At 43.6% G+C, this 17,166-nt stretch overlaps 1 protein-coding gene across 1 annotated transcript in view; it reads left to right on the forward strand.

The window, feature by feature from the left end:
- Positions 1-596: 596 nt before the first annotated feature.
- Positions 597-17,166, forward strand: part of ILDR1 (immunoglobulin like domain containing receptor 1) — a 34,985-nt gene continuing 18,415 nt past the window's right edge. Inside the window, 2 exon segments of the mRNA NM_001132679.1 lie at positions 597-781; positions 16,335-16,505. Of these exon segments, the coding sequence (NP_001126151.1) occupies positions 724-781; positions 16,335-16,505 (229 nt within the window). The 5' untranslated portion in view covers positions 597-723.

The following is a 17,166-nucleotide window of genomic DNA, read 5'->3' on the forward strand; positions in this document are numbered from 1 at the left end:
GATTACAGGGGCTTGCCACCACGCAGGGCTGTTTTGTATTTTTATTAGAGACAGGGTTTCGCCATATAGGTCAGGCTGGTCTTGAACTCCTGACCTCAGGTGATCCACCCGCCTCGGCCTCCCAAAGTGCTGGGATTACAGGCGTGAGCCACTGCGCCTGGCCTAGAAACGAATCTTTAGTTTCTAGAAAATCTGAACAGACATTACGTGTAAACTTCATATTACTGTGTTTTTAGTGAAACAAACAATGTTTTGCAAGTATTTATAAGGGAATGGCAATATAACGCAGGAAACACACCCTACAAGGTTATATCCACATAATTCTAGAAGAAGGGGGGATACATTTGCAGGTGGTGAGATTTCCCGAGAACTTCTGGAGGAAAGTGGGAATCTTCTCGGTCGGCGGGGTGGGGGACGGTGTTTCAGCGAGCAGGAGGCGGCGGCAGGTAGGGAAGGTGGCCGCAGTCCCCCGAGAGCCGGGGGCGGAGCAGGAAACGGCGGCGCGCGGGGCGGGAGGCGGAGCCGCGGGGAGCGCCGCAGGTGGGGACTAGCCGGGCGGCACCTGCCCCGGGACCAGAGCTGACGCTCCCTCCCCGCTGCGCCGAGTGAGGGGAAACCCGAGGGGTTCCTTGGAGAAGGTGGTGCGTCCTGGGGCGGCAGCTGAGGAAGAAAGACGCAGTGCCCCGAAGCCACTGAGCTGAAAAGGGCCAGAAAGGGGGCGGCATGGCATGGCCCAAACTGCCCGCACCTTGGCTGCTGCTCTGCACCTGGCTCCCAGCAGGTGAGCCTTGGAAAAATGGTACCCACCCTGGACCCAAGGAGACAGGAAGCCATTGTGGCCTGGCCTTGCAGAGCTGGCCGCGGGCAGGGCAGTGGAGGCCTGGGCCGCGCTCTGGTGGCGCTTGGCATGGGCGCCAGGAGGTGCGGGGACTGGATCGAGTTTCTGCCTGTGGGAACCTGTTGCTTTTCTCTTTTGTTAGTCCAGGCCCTTCCCAAACAGGTGCAACTAAGAAACCTGGAGCCTTTGAGCTTTCCTTCCTGCAGTCATTAGGCAGTTCTTGATCTCTGAAGCTGAACTGATAGGGGCAAAAGCACCGTTCTTAAAAATTCCTACTTTTTCCTTTCTTCTGATATGGTGACAACCATATTGGCCCAGAAGTGCATATATTTCATTTCTGGGAGGTTATAATATGTCCTCAGTATATAAAGCAATGTTTGGCCAGAATCTGAATCTATTGTGCAGGACCACAACGTGTGCTTCTGGGCTAACCATGTTCAATGTCACTTTTCTACTTTCTTTGTATCCAGTCACTGCCCTAACTTTACCCCTTGCTCATCCCGCATCAGGTGTCCAACCATCTACCCTCTCAGGCTTCATTCTCTTACCCTCCACACCAATCTCCTCTCTGTTTTGGAAAACATGATTTTGTGTATCTCTGTGTGTGTCCTGGAAAGCTGACAGAAGTGTGTCTCTCCACGAGTGAAACCAGGTAGGAAAGGGTAGCTGAGGGACGGAATGGGCAGGGTCTTTCAGCTCTTTTCCAATTAGGATGTAGGTGTGGCCTTGCAAAGAAGAATTTATAAGTTCCCTTGGAAGCTCCACCCTGTTTTATTTCATTTTACCCCTCCCCTCCCTTTCGGAATAGCTGCCCTCTTACCTCTAAGTTGTCAGTGGAAGGACAACTTAGGGTTTGCTCACAGACCAATTTGAGTCTTGTATTTTTAGGTTGGGAACAGATGCAATATGAAGGTGTGTCGGCAGAATGTTCTTTTTACAAGCTCGATAAGACATAAGAATTTCTCAGGTATAATCAAATCTTATTCAGACAGGATTCTACCGTAACTTAAGCGTAATGCTGAGAATAAAAGGGAGAGAGGCTTGCAAAAGGGTAGGGAAACTAGAAAATTGATATCCCCAAGGCCCTCTGGCTTACAAGATTTTCTACAGGATATAGACCCTAGAAACTGTCTGAAGTTGACAAGACTAGATGTTGGACACCCACGATGCACAGGGAAGTAACTAAACCTCACCTCAATTTGTGTCCAAAATTTCACCAAACACCAGCTTAGGCTATGAATGCAAATTTATAAAAATCCCACAGCTTTGCACAGTCTTCTCTCCTGTGCCTCCCCTGCTCATCTCAGCTGGGGATTTCTGAAGCTTGAGCTACCTTTTTAGAAAAAAATAGAGTTCTGCTCCCACCTCTGCCCCTGGGTATTCTATCCCCAGAATTAAGACTTCGTAATCCTAAGCAAACCTCTAAACTCACCTTCACTTTATAGATGAGAAATTGATATTTCAACTGTTTGACTCCAACACTTGGAGGGGAAATAGCTATTTTAGCAGATAGTTTTCCTAGGTGTAGAAATGTAAATAAACTACATTCAGCTATTTAATGTGGTTTGTGTCAATGATGTTTATGTGACACTGGGCAAGTTACTAAACTATTCAAAGCTTCCAGTAAATAGCAATTATTATAGTACATATCTCATACAGCTTTTGTGAGGATTAAGTGAAATCAAGGTTTTAAAGTGCTTAATAGAGTGCCTGAACAAAGTGAGGGAAAGCTTAATATTAGCTAGGGTGATAACAGTCAGGAATTAGAGCCAGGTAGGATTGTTTAAAGCTAACTTTAAGGAAACAAGGTTCTCTATTCCTCCTTCCCCTATGGCTAAGAAATTTGAGCTACAGTAACAGGTGATTATCAGGTTGGAATTCTGAATCTCCCTCTTACTAGTTGTGACTTTGGATGGATTACTTAAACTGCCTTTGTCTGGAAAACAGGTGAAATTCCTGACAAGCCAACTCCCTGTGCCCTCTCAATAAGGCCAACTATTGTTGGGTGGATTAAGGTCAAGCACAGTGTCAATGACATGCTGCAACTGTGATATGCACTTTGGAAAACCCTGTACTAGAGTGTGTTCGTTTTGGTCCATCACCTTGTTCTCTCCTGTCTCTAAAGAAGAGTCAACCCAATTCTCTGATTAGCCTCCAAGTTCCCACAATTGCAAAGTGTGAGGCAGCAGTAAAATTGTGTCATATTTAGGTACTTGTTGGTCACTGTGGCTTGGGCCCCTAATGAAGCTTCTGAGGCCAGGGAGTCTTGTGATATTATCACAGTCCTTGTGCTCTGAGCTGTGTAGAGATCAGTTGTCAGAAGTAGGTGTGTGTGGTCTTCACTCAGGAAATACTGGGCATAAGTCCTTCTCTACTCCCCCACTTTTTCCTTAATTTTTAAGCCAAACTACCCGAAGTGTCTGTCAAGCTTCCTCTCTTGCTCTCAATATCTATCAAAGCAGTGGTTTCTGATTTTTTTTCACAGCTCCCAGAAAGATCCAAGTACATTGTGACATGTATGCACACATATACAGTTTATAAAATGGAAGCAAAATGATCACAAAAATTTTATTACTAAGTTGAATAAAATAATAACAATTGATATTACATATTATCTTACTGATATTAAAATTCATTTAAAAAATCATCCCCACATTAACAATATTAAATATAAACACCCTGTAAGTTGATTTTCTCAAAACCCGCTGCAAACTGCAATATGCACTTTGGAAAACCCTGTACTAAAGTGTGTTCATTTTGGTCCATCACCTTGATCCCTCCTGTCTCTAAAGAAGAGTCAACCCAATTCTCAAATTAGCCTCCAAGTTCCCACAATTGCAAAGTGTGAGGCAGTAGTAAAATTGTGTCATATTTAGGTACTTGCTAGTCACTGTGGCTTGGGGCCCCTAATGAAACTTCTGGGGTCAAGGAGTCTTGTGATATTATCACAGTCCTTGTGCTCTGAGCTATGTAGAGATCAGTTGCCAGAGGGGTGTGTGTGGGGGTAGGTGTGTAATTCTCTGAAAGTTTTTTCTTCAGAAATAAATACACTTTTGGGGCTGGGTGCAGTGGCTCATGTCTGTAATCCCAGCACTTTGGGAGGCCACGGTGAGCGGATCACCTAAGGTCAGGAGTTCGAGACCAGCCTGGCCAACATGGTAAAACCCCATCTTTACTAAAAGTATAAAAATTAGCTAAGCATGGTAGCATGCACCTGTAGTGCCAGCTAGTTGGGAGGCTGAGGCACTTGAATCCGGGAGGTGGAGGTTGCAGTGAGCTGAGATCACGCCACTTCACTCTAGTTTGGGCGACAGAGTGAGACTGTGTCTCAAAAAATAACAACAAAAAAAAAAAAACAAAAAGAAAGAAATACACTTTTAACACACAAGTGATATGTGAATATCTGCTCCTTAAAACATTCAAATAAGGCTAAAGTAAGTACCATTGTTGGCTAATAGCTCTGGTTGCCTTCATCCAATGTCAAAGTTTATTCTCAGAATGAAAGTTTAGTGTCCCCGCCGATCCCCCAAACTCTAAAAGGATGTGTGTCATTTCTGCTTTAGTGAATTTTTTTTTTAACATCATAGTGTGGTGTTAACTTGCAGATCCACACAGCTATCAACTTGTATTATCATTCTTTGGGAAATCAGACAACTGACCCCTAAGTAAGAATATCCTTAGAGAGACAGCATCTAGAACAGTAATTTTTCCTGGGTGGTGGGGGTGGACATATGGACCATACTGTAGACTTAATGAAATCTTACAAAGTTCCCTGATATAGCTCAGGGTGAGGGGGTATGGGTGATGGGTGGGAGACTGTCCACTCAACTGCTCCCTTGTCTCCTTGGGAGCTCCTGAATACCTTCCCAGAATCCCAGAGCTCTGTTGAACACAGGTAGAAATCACTCCCAGCCTTTATCTTCCCCTCCCAGCCAGTTTTATAGATAAGGAAATCTGGACCCAAGTCATGTGTCTCAGGTTGACAGAGTGGAGTTAGTTTGAGAACTGGGACCAGAACCCTGGTGTCTTCACCCTTTCTCCATTGCTCTCTCTCCTATTTCATACTGTGGAGCAGGTTTTTGTTTGTTTGTTTGTTTGTTTTTTTAAATTATACTGGGTTACATGTGCAGAATGTGCACTTTTGTTACATAGGTATACACATGCCATAGTGGTTTGCTGCACCCATCAACCCGTCACCTACATTAGGTATTTCTCCTAATGTTATCCCTCCCCTACCCTCCCACCCCAACAGGCCCTGGTATGTGATGTTCCCCTCCCTGTGTCCATGTGTTCTCATTATTCAACTCCCACTTATGAGTGAGAACATGCGGTGTTTGGTTTTTTGTCCTTGTGATAGTTTGCTGAGAATGATGGTTCCCAGCTTCATCAATGTCCCTGCAAAGGACATGAACTCATCCTTTTTTATGGATGTATAGTATTCCATGGTGTATATGTGCCACATTTTCTTAATCCAGTCTATCATTGATGGACATTTGGGTTGGTTCCAAGTCTTTGCTCTTGTGAATAGTGCTGAAATAGACATATGTGTGCATGTGTCTCTATCGTAGAATGATTTATAATCCTTTGGATATATGCCCAGTAATGGGATTACTGGGTCAAATGGTATTTCTAGTTCTAGATCCTTGAGGAATCACCACACTGTCTTCCACAATGGTTGAACTAATTTACGCTCCCACCAACAGTATAAAAGCGTTCCTATTTTTCCACAACCTCTCCAGCATCTGTCGTTTCCTGACTTTTAATGATCACCATTCTAACTGGCATCAGATGGTATCTCATTGTGGTTTTGATTTGCTTTTCTCTAATGACCAGTGATGACCAGCATTTTTTCATATGTCTGTTGGCTGCATAAATGTCTTCTTTTGAGAAGTGTCTGTTCATATCCTTTGCCCATTTTTTGATGGGGTTGTTTGCTTTTTTCTTGTAAATTTGTTTAAGTTCTTTGTAGATTCTGGATATTAGCCCTTTGTCAGATGGATAGATTGCAAAATTTTCTCCCATTCTGTAGGCTGCCTGTTCACTCTGATGATAGTTTAAGTTTGTTTTGTTTAATTGAATTCTAGTATACAGAAATAGAAACAGGTGTCTGCTTCCTGGATGTCTAACTAAATGCTCATGTTTAAACATCTTGCCCCAACAACAATGCAGTGAAACAAGCTGTTGGGTGATTAGTGTACAGTCTACCTGGGTTTCTTTTACCATAATAATTTATTTCATTATCTGAAGTCCTTGGGGGAAAATAAAATTGTGTGTTTTAAGAATTGAGAAGACTCTGGCCAGGCACAGTGGCTCACGCCTGTAATCCTAACACTTTGGGAGGCCAAGGCAGGTGGATCATTTGAAGTCAGGAGTTCGCGACCAGCCTGGCCAACATGGCGAAACCCCTTCTCTACAAAAAATACAAAAATTAGCCCAATGTGGTGGCAGGTGCCTGTAATCCAAGCTACTCGGGAGGCTGAAGCAGGAGAATCACTTGAACCCGGGGGGGGCGGAGGTTGCAGTGAGCTGAGATCGCGCCATTTCACTCCAGCCTGGGCAGAAGAGACTCCTTCTCAAAAATAAATAAATAAAATAAAGTAAAGAATTGAGAAGACTCTGGCCATGTCCCCAGTTCTTTCTAGATCTCCCAATCTGCAACTCTTGGGATAAGGTGGAATCAGAGGAAAGCAATTTTGACACTTTTTTTATTTATCATAACCAGGTAATCACTGAGTTCTGTTACTTAGTCCCAGGATCTGCCCCTTCTTTTCTATTTTGGGTGACAATTCTTATACTAGCCTACTTTAAGCATCTTCTTGCCTCTAGTCCTGCTACTTCTCCGTCTACTTCCAACCATTCTCTATGCAGATGATAGGTTAAACCTACCTGAGTTAATCATTCCCACTTTCATTTTAATCTTCCATCCAAAGAAGCTCCATTAGATCCCTATAGCTTATGAGACTGGGCTAAAGCTCTTTGTTTGAAATTCAAGGCTGACTAATTCTGGGCTCACTACTCTGGGAAGCCTTGTCCCCACAGATACAGGCATGGTCTTATTGTATAACCTTTCTCCTCAACACACACCCTTCTTTCTTGCTTTTTGTCTGGCTGTACTAGACATGGTTAATGTTAACCATTTTTTGAAATTTTAGGGCACTTAAAATTTGTTCCAAGCAATTTAGTCTATCTTGCATGAATGTATCTGTTCTTTTGTTTAGCAAATGTTTAATGTGCACTTGGTGCAAGACATCGTGCTGGCAAACAAAAGCCATCACGGCTCTGGCCCCGGTGGTGCTTATTGTCTAAAGGGGATTCAAGTGAATGTAGAAATACAACTGTGACAAGGCCAGGAAAGAAGGATACAAGGTACCACAAGAGCACTTAGTAGATGGATTTCGCTCAGTCAGGAGGCCCTCCCTGAAGGGATGATGCATGAGTACTGAGGAACGATGAATTCAAACCAAAGTAATAGCATCTGCAAGACTGCTGGATAGGAGCTTAGTGTGTGTGAGAGATGAGAAGAATGTTAGCGGGACTGAGTGAAGGAAGCCGCAGGAAGAGTGGTGGAGTTGAGGCCAGAGGAGTGTGTAGGACCAGAAGTGCATGTCTGCGTGGGTCATGGTAGGAGGTTTTGTGTTTATCTTAACAGAAATGCACAGCTGTTAGAGGTTTTTAAGGAGGAGGAATTGGGAGACTAAGAGCAATGTGGAATCCACCTGTCAGGGGGAACCAGCACATGCATGAGTACAGTACTAGGTAAGCACAGGTGATATGGAGGCTGGACATGATAGTAGCTTGTGCTAGGATAGTAGTGAAATTGGAGAGAGAGAGAGATTCTGGAAATATTTCAGCGATAAATAAGCCCAATCTGATGATAGACTGTGTGTTAGTCCGTTCTCATGCTGCTATAAAGAACTGCCTGAGATTGTGTAATTTATAAAGGAAAGAGGTTTAATTCACTTACAGTTCTGCAGGGCTGGGGAGGCCTCAGGAAACTTATAATCATGGCAGAACGGGAAGCAAACATGTCCTTTTTCACATGGTGGCAGGAGAAATGATTGCCCAGTGAAGGGGAAGCTCCTTATAAAACCACTGGATCTTGTGAGAACTCACTATCATGAAAATAGAATGGGGAAACCACCCCAAGATTCAGTTATCTCCACCTGGTCCCTCCCACAACACATACGGATTATGGGAACTACAATTCAAGATGAGATTTGGGTGGGGACACAGCCAAACCATGTCAGACTGTATATCAAGAGCAAAGGAAGAAAAGATACCAGGATGATTCCTTCCTAGTTTTTGGTCTTTTCCATTCACTGAGATGGGAAATGTGGGAGAGGCCCAAGTTTGTATGGAAGGATGTTGATTTAGATTTTGGGCTTGATTTAGAATTTGAAACAACCAAGAAGAACTATCAGGAGCATTTGGATACATGTGTTTGTTTTAGTCCCTTATTGTACAGGAGTAAGATTTAATATTCGATGCTCTCGTAGTTTCTGATCAATGCTATAAAACTCATCCGTGACAGGAACTACTTTGTCTGTGTGTTTACTTGTTTATCATTGACTCTCCTACCAGGAGCACAAGTTCCAAGATTGCAGGAACCTGTATCTCTTATTTGCTACTAGTGACTGGCTCAGAGTGTGTACTCAATAAATGAATGAATGTGTGTGTTCTGGTCATGCCTAAATTTGCATGTGCTCTGAGATTAGTGTGTGGAGACATGAGTCACTAACCTGGGTGAATGACTTTGGGAAACCCCAAGCATCTGCCCCTCAACCAGGTCTCGGCCTCTCCCCCTGGTAACCAAAAGGATGTTAAGTTCAAACCACCTGAGTGGCTATTTATTTCACTTAGTAGTTTATCAAAAAAAAATTTAAAGATTGATATTTCCCCTTTTGAATAGGTTGTGGTGAAACATGGGACTGTCACTCACTATTTATGGGAATATACATTTCTTTCCCTAAGTATCTATTTGAATAGAAAAGGCTTATTCCCTTTAGCTCACTTTGAGATATATATTCTACTGGAATAAAAGAACGCATGTGAAGACGTACTTATATAAACATATTCATTTCAGTAATTCATGTCAGCATTGCTTATAATACTTAAAAGTCAGAAACAACCTAAATGTCCATAATTTGGAAAATATGTAAATAAAAGTGGCTCATTGATGGAGTGAAATGTTCATGCAGTTACTAAAAAAATAGATCTGCATATACTGATATACAATATATCATTAGTTTGAAGAAAAAGTCACAAATCAATGTACATAATATGATTAATTTTTAAAAAAACAACAACATAGGAAAAGATGTGAAGGGATGTAGACCAAATTGTCAACAGCAGTACCTCTGGAAAGTGGAATTCATGGTGAGCAAGGAGGAACTTTTTACTTGATACCCCCTCCACTGTTTGAAGTTTCTCACTTATTTATTTTGTATTAACAAACAGAAAAAGAAAGAAGGGCTTCTGTACAAAATGATTAAAATAAATTTGTGAATGTCCCTTAAGTGTGTGAATATTCCTCAAAGGGTTAAATCTCAACCATTTAGAAAACTTATCCAGAAGACATGGTAGTGTAGTGGAGGTCTAAGCTTAAATCCAGCTTTGCTACTTTCTAGCTCTGTGGCCTTAAGCAGATTACTTAATCTCTCAGAATTTTCCTCATCAATGAAATTGAGAGAAAGTAAAGCTTATCTCATCAGTTTCTTGCAAAGGTTAAATGAGATAATGTATAATAAAACGCCCAATACTGTGTCATACAACATAGTAAGTGCTCAGCACATAGCACTTTCCTTTTCAGGGGGTGCTGCACTATTGAGTGTTGCATTGCCAGACCTTGGATAAACACACAGTACCTAGACATCATTCCTCTCCCCACCCATCTGCTTTCCCGGTCTCCTCCTCTCTCTGCTCTCCCCATCCTTTCCTTCTTGTTCATGACCACTCCCTCTTGTCTTTGTCTCTTCTTGTCCATGGCTAGTCACTTCTTGTCTTGCTCCTTCTTGTTCATAGCTAGTCCCTCTTCTCCTTGATTCCTCTCATATTTGCACTGTTATCTGAGGAAATGTAACAAGCACTGATGGTAAATATGCTTGGTGAGATAGCCTGCTCAGACATAAACTCTGATAGTATTGAACCTGTGTGCATTTTGTTAACCTGCCACATGGAATCAGGGTGATTGTATACCTGAAAAACACTCAGGAATCAATTCCTGTCAGTCCCAGGCCACTGTCCCTTGCCAGCAAAGACCTGCCTTCACCCCCCTGCCTACCATCCCTTCCAAGCAGGCCCGTTCGTGGGAAAGGAGGGGAAGTGCCATCTAGTCCTTCAAAATAGTTCTTAATTTAAAAAATATTTTAGAATATATACCTATATTCCTATACTGTGTGAGTATCTTCTAGAAACTAAAACTCCTTCTTGCCCAATCTAATACTACACAGGAAATGAGGAATAAAAAATGTGCAAAGATGTGCATGTGTTTAGGAACAGATGACATTTAGTTGTAAAGATACTCTGCCCTGGTTGGTGTGTTTCCTTCTGTTTTAGTGTAGGATGGTAGTCCCCACTCAGCACAGCAGCCTGGCCTTGGAAAGTACCTGATGGCGGGAATCAGAGAATCCCCTTCCCCTTCTCTCCTTCCCATGAGCTCTGATATCTCATCTGAAGTTTCCTTTCTACCCAAGTGACAGGTCCCCTTCCCTTCTTTCACAGAGCCAGGCAAGCTGTGAATGAGTCTACCAGGGTACAAAGCTACGAAACTTTTGAAGCTTTTGAGGCACCAACTCATTTTGCAAAGAGAAGACAATCATGATAGTTTACATTTGTATCATTTTTTCAAAATGCTTTTACATGCTAGTCTCAGTGGATCTGGAACTCCTGAAGTAGTCAAGATAAATACAAATGATACAAATGATAGCTTAGGTTTGTTGAATGTCTGTATGTGCCAGGCTCTTTGCTAAATGGGGGGCATTTTTTTATGCTCACCACAACCCTCTGAGGCAGGTATTATCTTCATCTCAGTTTTGCATACAAAGGAAAACAATAGTTTGGAAATAACTTGCTGGGTCAACTTCTGACTCTAACCAAATTCCCTTTTCTGACCCCCAGCAACTAATGTTGACTAGAGTGTTTAATAAACTGCTGCTTATATTACATTACCATTCAGCTGTTAGGGATTGGAGACAGAATCTGAACTCAGGGAGTCAGGCTCTAGAATTAACGTTTTTAAAAGAAAATGATAGAGACAGCTAGGAAATGAGGAGTCAATGAACTGGGGAGGAGAAAATGCCACAGGATAAAGGAAATTTAAGAATAGAAAAAAAATTAAGAATTTGAAAACTTGTAGTAAGCCTGAAAGAGCAAAGTTGTAACTAGGATGACTATAATCAGGGCATTTCTCTTTTTTGATCCTGTTCACATTTTCAGCCTGATTTGCTGCTTTGGGTCCTTTCTTGAAAACTCCACCTGCTTAGTTCTGTGCGTGCCTAGTGTGGTTAGGTTTACAGAGAAGTTAGAGGATACAGGAAAAGAAAGTGGGGAGATTTTTGCCTTTGAGATGGACTGTCTTGCTACTGCCTTTCCTTCCCAATCTGGAAAATCCGACTGCTTTTTAAGAGCCTGGTGCCTGACTTCTACTTTGGAAGATCAAGCTTGCCTGCTTGGGAAAAATTGGGATTTGGTGTCAGCAAGGCCCAAGCTCAAATCCTGATGCTGACACTTTTTAGGTATGTGATGTTGGACACGTGGGGGTGTGGCTTATACTCTGAACTGAACTTCTGCCCACCTATATGAGCAGGGCTGTTGCCCAGCTGAGGGGGTTTGTGAGAATTAGAGACCAAGAATGTACATCACCCGGTGCATAATATATGCTAAGGAACCACAGCAACAACTGAGAAATGGGAAAAGAGTTTGCTGGGTTGTTCAGTACCTCTTCTCCTGGGACTCTTTCCGTGTGTGTGTGTGTGTGTGTGTGTGTGTGTGTGTGAGAGAGAGAGAGAGAGAGAGAGAGAGAGACACGGCAGGGGGTGGACATGTGAGGTCTGCGCAGGATGCTGTGGGGCTGGCTGGCAGACCCCTGGAGAGAGCGTGAATGAGCTCGAGATGGCCAGAACTTGTTGAACCTGGCAGATATCAAGGCTTGATATTCACACAGGGATGAAATAGAAGAGAAGATAAAAGAGTATCCAAGCAGCAAAGTCAGTGCTGACGTTGGTATAGGTGAGTTGTGTCACCCCAAATGTGGTTTGTCCACAATAAGGGCATTCATGGAAGGGGAACTGAGTGATCACCTTTCTCCCCATTTCCCCTCCTCAAGGGTGTCAGATTCTGCAATCTTCAAAGCTACCCCACGGCAATTTCTGACTCTAACCAAATTTCCTTTTCTGACCCCCAGCAAACCTGGTCTCCCTGCTCCCAAATGCTCTACCTCTATACAGGTGATATTGACTAGAGTGTTGAATAAACTGCTATTTATATCAAATTACATTCAGCCAAATAAAGAGCCTACATGTTCTTTATTTCACCGTGTCAGAGTGACTGCAACAGTTATATTTTAATTATTGCTCACATAGCCTGGCCCCCAGCTCAAATTATTTGCAAACTTGTGAATACCAATTATCTTTTATTTAAAGAATAGCCAAGCTGAGAGGCAGGAGCACTGCTCAGGGACAGAATCTCGACTCTGACCCCCTTAGAAAAAACGAATGACCACAGACAAGTCCCTTAAATTTCCAAGCCTCAGATTTGTTGTACAGGAAGTGAGCACAGCTAATCTTCTCCCAGGTATCACATTTAATATATAAAAGAATATATTTGAAGATGCTGTTGAACCTAAGGTTTTATTTAGACCAATATCCGTGTTTTCCTCTCTCTTCTCATTGGTATGTGTGTTATGGAACCAAATAAGCCAGTGTTGACAATGGCAATCTATTCATTGTGAAAATCTTATCTGTGGCTGCTTCTACTGTTCACATAAAACTGTGGTTGGTGAGATCTCCAAGGTCTATTTCAGGTCAGTTCTGGAAGAAAAGAAACAAACAAACAAACAAACAAAAAACACACAAAGGGGTAGTCAGAGAGAAAGAACAAGAACCAAAGATTAGATTAAGAAAGCCATGTTAGGCTTGAGATGCTGGTCACTGGCCCTTCCATTCTAATTGGCCTGATTTCTGGGACTCTACAGCTTATGGAGACAGCAGCTTTTTTTCCCAAAACCACTCAAGGTTTATTTTAAAAATGATATTTTTTTTCATTTACAGCTGAGTGGGGAAGTCATCTATCTTCCTAAAAACACCACTTTCACCCATTACTGTTCTTCAGAAAAGACTTCAGTGATGATCCATGGACAAGAAATTGACACTGGATTGTGATTTAGACTTCGCCCCATCGCCCCACCTCCCACTCACCACCACCAGCCCGGACTTATTTATCTTCTCTGTTTTCCATAAAGCTGGAGACACAGCTAGATTGGTTTCCCCCAGGTTACCCAAGTAACTGCCCCTTCCTGATAAGGCTCTTTGCTCCCTCCTTTCTTGCTTACTGAAACAACGATTTTCTCTGCCTTCTTCCTACTTCTCATGCGTGATCTTAGTTCTACCTGCTTCTTGGAGCCTAGGTTAAGTCATTTCCTTTCATGAAGTCTTCCTGCCCACAGCTCTCACCTGCACTGCTGCAGAGTCTCTATCCAGCACATCTGCCATGGGGCATCTGCATCACAGCCCAGTCCTGGAGAAAGGTTGTCAGGCCATTTCTGTGAGTGCCTGTCCTAAACAGCATTCTGCTGTCTGTCTATGGATGTGAGGAACCCAGATGCAGGTGCCTATCAGAAGTTTAAGAGGACAGTCTTATAAGGGCTGTGACCAGTAGGTTAGGCAGGACCCAAGAATCATGTGACTCTAGCCTTCAAGACATGCCCACCTAGCTGCTCCGTAAGATAATAACTACATTTGTTTTGTTTGTGGGAGTACCTTGGTCAAAATGAAGGTGGCTCCGTTTGAAAACTCTGTTGGAGAAAACCCCAACTCCAACCTCTTTCTCCTTGGCCCTCGTAATAAGGGGAAAAAGGGAAGAGACTCACATACTAACACTAATGTGGCAGTGTATGTGCAAGGCTTCATGCCAAGGACAGTGGATTATCTCATTGCATTCTTGCAAGGACCTGTGAGGCTAGCACTATCATCATCTCCATTCATGGCTCAGAAACGAGCTCAGAGAGAGTAAATAACTTGTTCAAAATTCAAGTAAATATTAAAGTTTGATTTGAACCCAGCTGCATCTGAATCTAAAGCCTGTGTGTGTGTGTGTGTGTGTGTGTGTGTGTGTGTGTGTGTGTGTTTTAAATTGAGTCTACACCAGTGGTTCTCAGAGTATGGTCCTCAGAGCAGTAGCATCAGCATCTCCTGGAAATTAGTTAGAAATTTATATCAATTGCTGTGTGCAGTGGCTCACGCCTATAACCCCAGCACTTTGGGAGGCTGAGGCTGGAGGATTGCTTGAGGTTAGGAGTTCAAGACCAGAACATAGCAAGACTTCATCTCTACTAAAAAATTAAAAAGTTAGTCAGGCATGGTGGTGCACGCCCGTAGTCTCAGCTACTTGGGAGGCTGAGACGGGAGGATCACTTGAACCCAGGAGGTCAAGGTTGCAATGAGCCATGATTGCACCACTGCACTCTAGCCTGGGCAACAGAGCAAGACTGTATCTCAAAAAAAAAAAAAGAAAAAAGAAAGAAAGAAAGAAAAAAAGAAGGCCAGGTGCAGTGGCTCAGGCCGGGCTCAGTGGCTCACACCTGTAATCCCAGCACTTTGGGAGGCTGAGGTGGGTGGATCATTTGAGGTCAGGAGTTTGAGCCTAGCCTGGCCAACACAGTGAAACCCTGCGTCTACTAAAAAATACAAAAATTAGCCAGGCATGATGGTAGGCGCCTGTGATCCCAGCTACTTGGCAGGCTGAGGCAGGAGAATCCCATGAACCTGAGAGGTGGAGGTTGCAGTGAGCTGAGATCGTGCCATTGCACTCCAGCCTCGGTGACAGAGTGAGACTCTATCTCAAAAAAAAAAAAGAAAGAAAGAAAAGAAAAAAAAAGAAAAAAAAATGTGTGTCACTGGGCCTCACCCAAATCCTATGGGAACTAGAAACTCCTAGCATAGGGCTCAGTGATCTGGGCTGTCACAAGTCCTCTGGTGATGCATACTCGAGTTTGAGTACTACTGCTCCACATTAAACCTCCCACTAGAGAACCCCTTTATAACTCGGCCTAGAAACAAAACTAACATAGGAATGTTCCAAGGTGCTGGTTATGTCTGGACCCCTGACTGTGCCAAAGTCCCACCTGACATTTTGGTGCTACCTAATCCCTTATCAAGGCACACCTGGAGCTTTAAGTATGCCTGTAGGTTTGGAGGGTAGGGAGAGGATATTTTTTAAAAGGAAAAATCTCCTCTTAATTTCTTAAAGTTTTTCTTGATCCAGTTTGTCACATCTGTTTTATTTGCTCTATGCTTATGCTGACTGCCTGTACTGCTGAATTTCCACTGGTTAATATATTCTTAGTCATTCATTCCATCATTTATTCAACAAGCATTTGTTGGGTGCCAAGTAGGTGACAGGCACAGTACTGGGCACTGGTATTTGAGCAATGACTTTGAGAAGGCCGACTGCGTTTTTCTCTGAGCCCACAGTGAGCAGACCATCAACAAGAAGCATGAAAAGTGCTGCCTAGGGGTAGGATGACGCACTTAGGAAAAAAATAGGGAGGCCCCTCTCCCAGACTTGTAGACAGGAGGGCTGCTGGAAGAGGTAGGGTTCCAGACACAGAACCCTGTCTACGGGCTAGACAGAAGTAGAAACCCTGTTCAGCTGAGGTCCCAAGGCACGAATCATAATTAGCCCAGGGAAGAGAGTGGAGCAGTGGCAGGTGATGTGGAAGAGTGCTCCAGGCTGAGAGAGCTGCACCTGGAGAAGAGAATGGTCTTAGCATTCTTAGAAAAGCTCAGAATGGCTGACCCCTCGAGTGGGAGATGGGACGTGAAGGGACATGGGGCAGATGAGAAGGGCAGTAGGCTGACCTAACGGGTTTCGTAGGCCTGGTTAGGGAGCTTGAACTTTATCCTTAGGAAATGGGAAACCACTTTAAGAAGAGACGTGATGTGAGGAAAAAAAAATATATTAGCAGTGTCACTTTAGTACAAATGTGGCTTTATTTTGATACAATCCTTATATTGTTGTTGGATATGTCATCACTGTTAATGCACTGTAAATTCCTGGGAGTTTTCCTCACTCCTTTCTTCTTATGTCCCTCTGAGGCTGCTGAGTGTGTTCTCACCCCACCCCACCCGCCCAGGTGAGTAAGAACCCAGACTCTGTCTGTGAGCTCCTAGCCAGGGTCAGGCAGGATGGCAGGCAATATCTTTTGCTCATTTGCATTGCTTTTCTTACCCATGAGCAGATGTAGGTCACCTTCAGCATTTTCTCCTGCTCTTGGCTTTAGGGTGCCTGTCCTTGCTTGTGACAGTCCAGCACACAGAACGCTATGTCACCCTGTTTGCCTCTATCATCCTCAAATGTGACTACACCACCTCTGCCCAGCTCCAGGACGTGGTGGTGACATGGCGCTTCAAGTCCTTCTGCAAGGACCCTATCTTTGACTACTACTCAGCATGTGAGTATCCTTACCCCCTTGGCCCTCTGTGGGTCCCAGACACCTCTGTGACATACTGCGGTTAGGGTTGAGGGATTATTTAGGATTACAAATCTTGGTAGTGAGGAGAAGACACAAAGATCACCTAATGCAGCTCCTCTGTTTGATAGATAAACAAACGGAGCCCAGGTAGATGAAATAATGTATTCAAGGTCACATACTAGTTTATTTTAAAATTTTTTCCTGCTTTGTTCTCAAAAAAATTTAAAGAAACTTAAACATTAGGCAAAAGTCCTGCCTCCCTGTCCATTCCTGGTTCCATGCCAGTGTGCTGAGCTGATGATGCAGGCCCGCCTCCCCTCACCCCCACCACCTTAGAATGCAGGCAAGAAGACTCAACACTCAGCACAAATGATGAGTGGTCATTTGTGAAGTCTCTTGCTCCTTGCTATATTCCCTTCTTCAGTCTGCCTTCGGGAAGATGGTCATTCCTCTGCTGACTAAGCCCTCCAGTGCCCCCCAAGCAGCCCTTTAACTGTGGGGACTCTCTTAGTGCTACACAACTCTGCCTTAGAGTTGGCCAGTCCTGCCTTTCAGTAACAACTGCCCCAGGCATGTGGGTTGTGCTGTCTGGTTCAGAGCTCTTTCCTAGTTGCCCATTTCTGCCTTCTCTCAAAGAACA

Source organism: Pongo abelii, chromosome 2 (assembly GCF_028885655.2).
Source record: "Pongo abelii isolate AG06213 chromosome 2, NHGRI_mPonAbe1-v2.0_pri, whole genome shotgun sequence".
Classification (NCBI taxonomy): Eukaryota; Metazoa; Chordata; class Mammalia; order Primates; family Hominidae; genus Pongo; species Pongo abelii.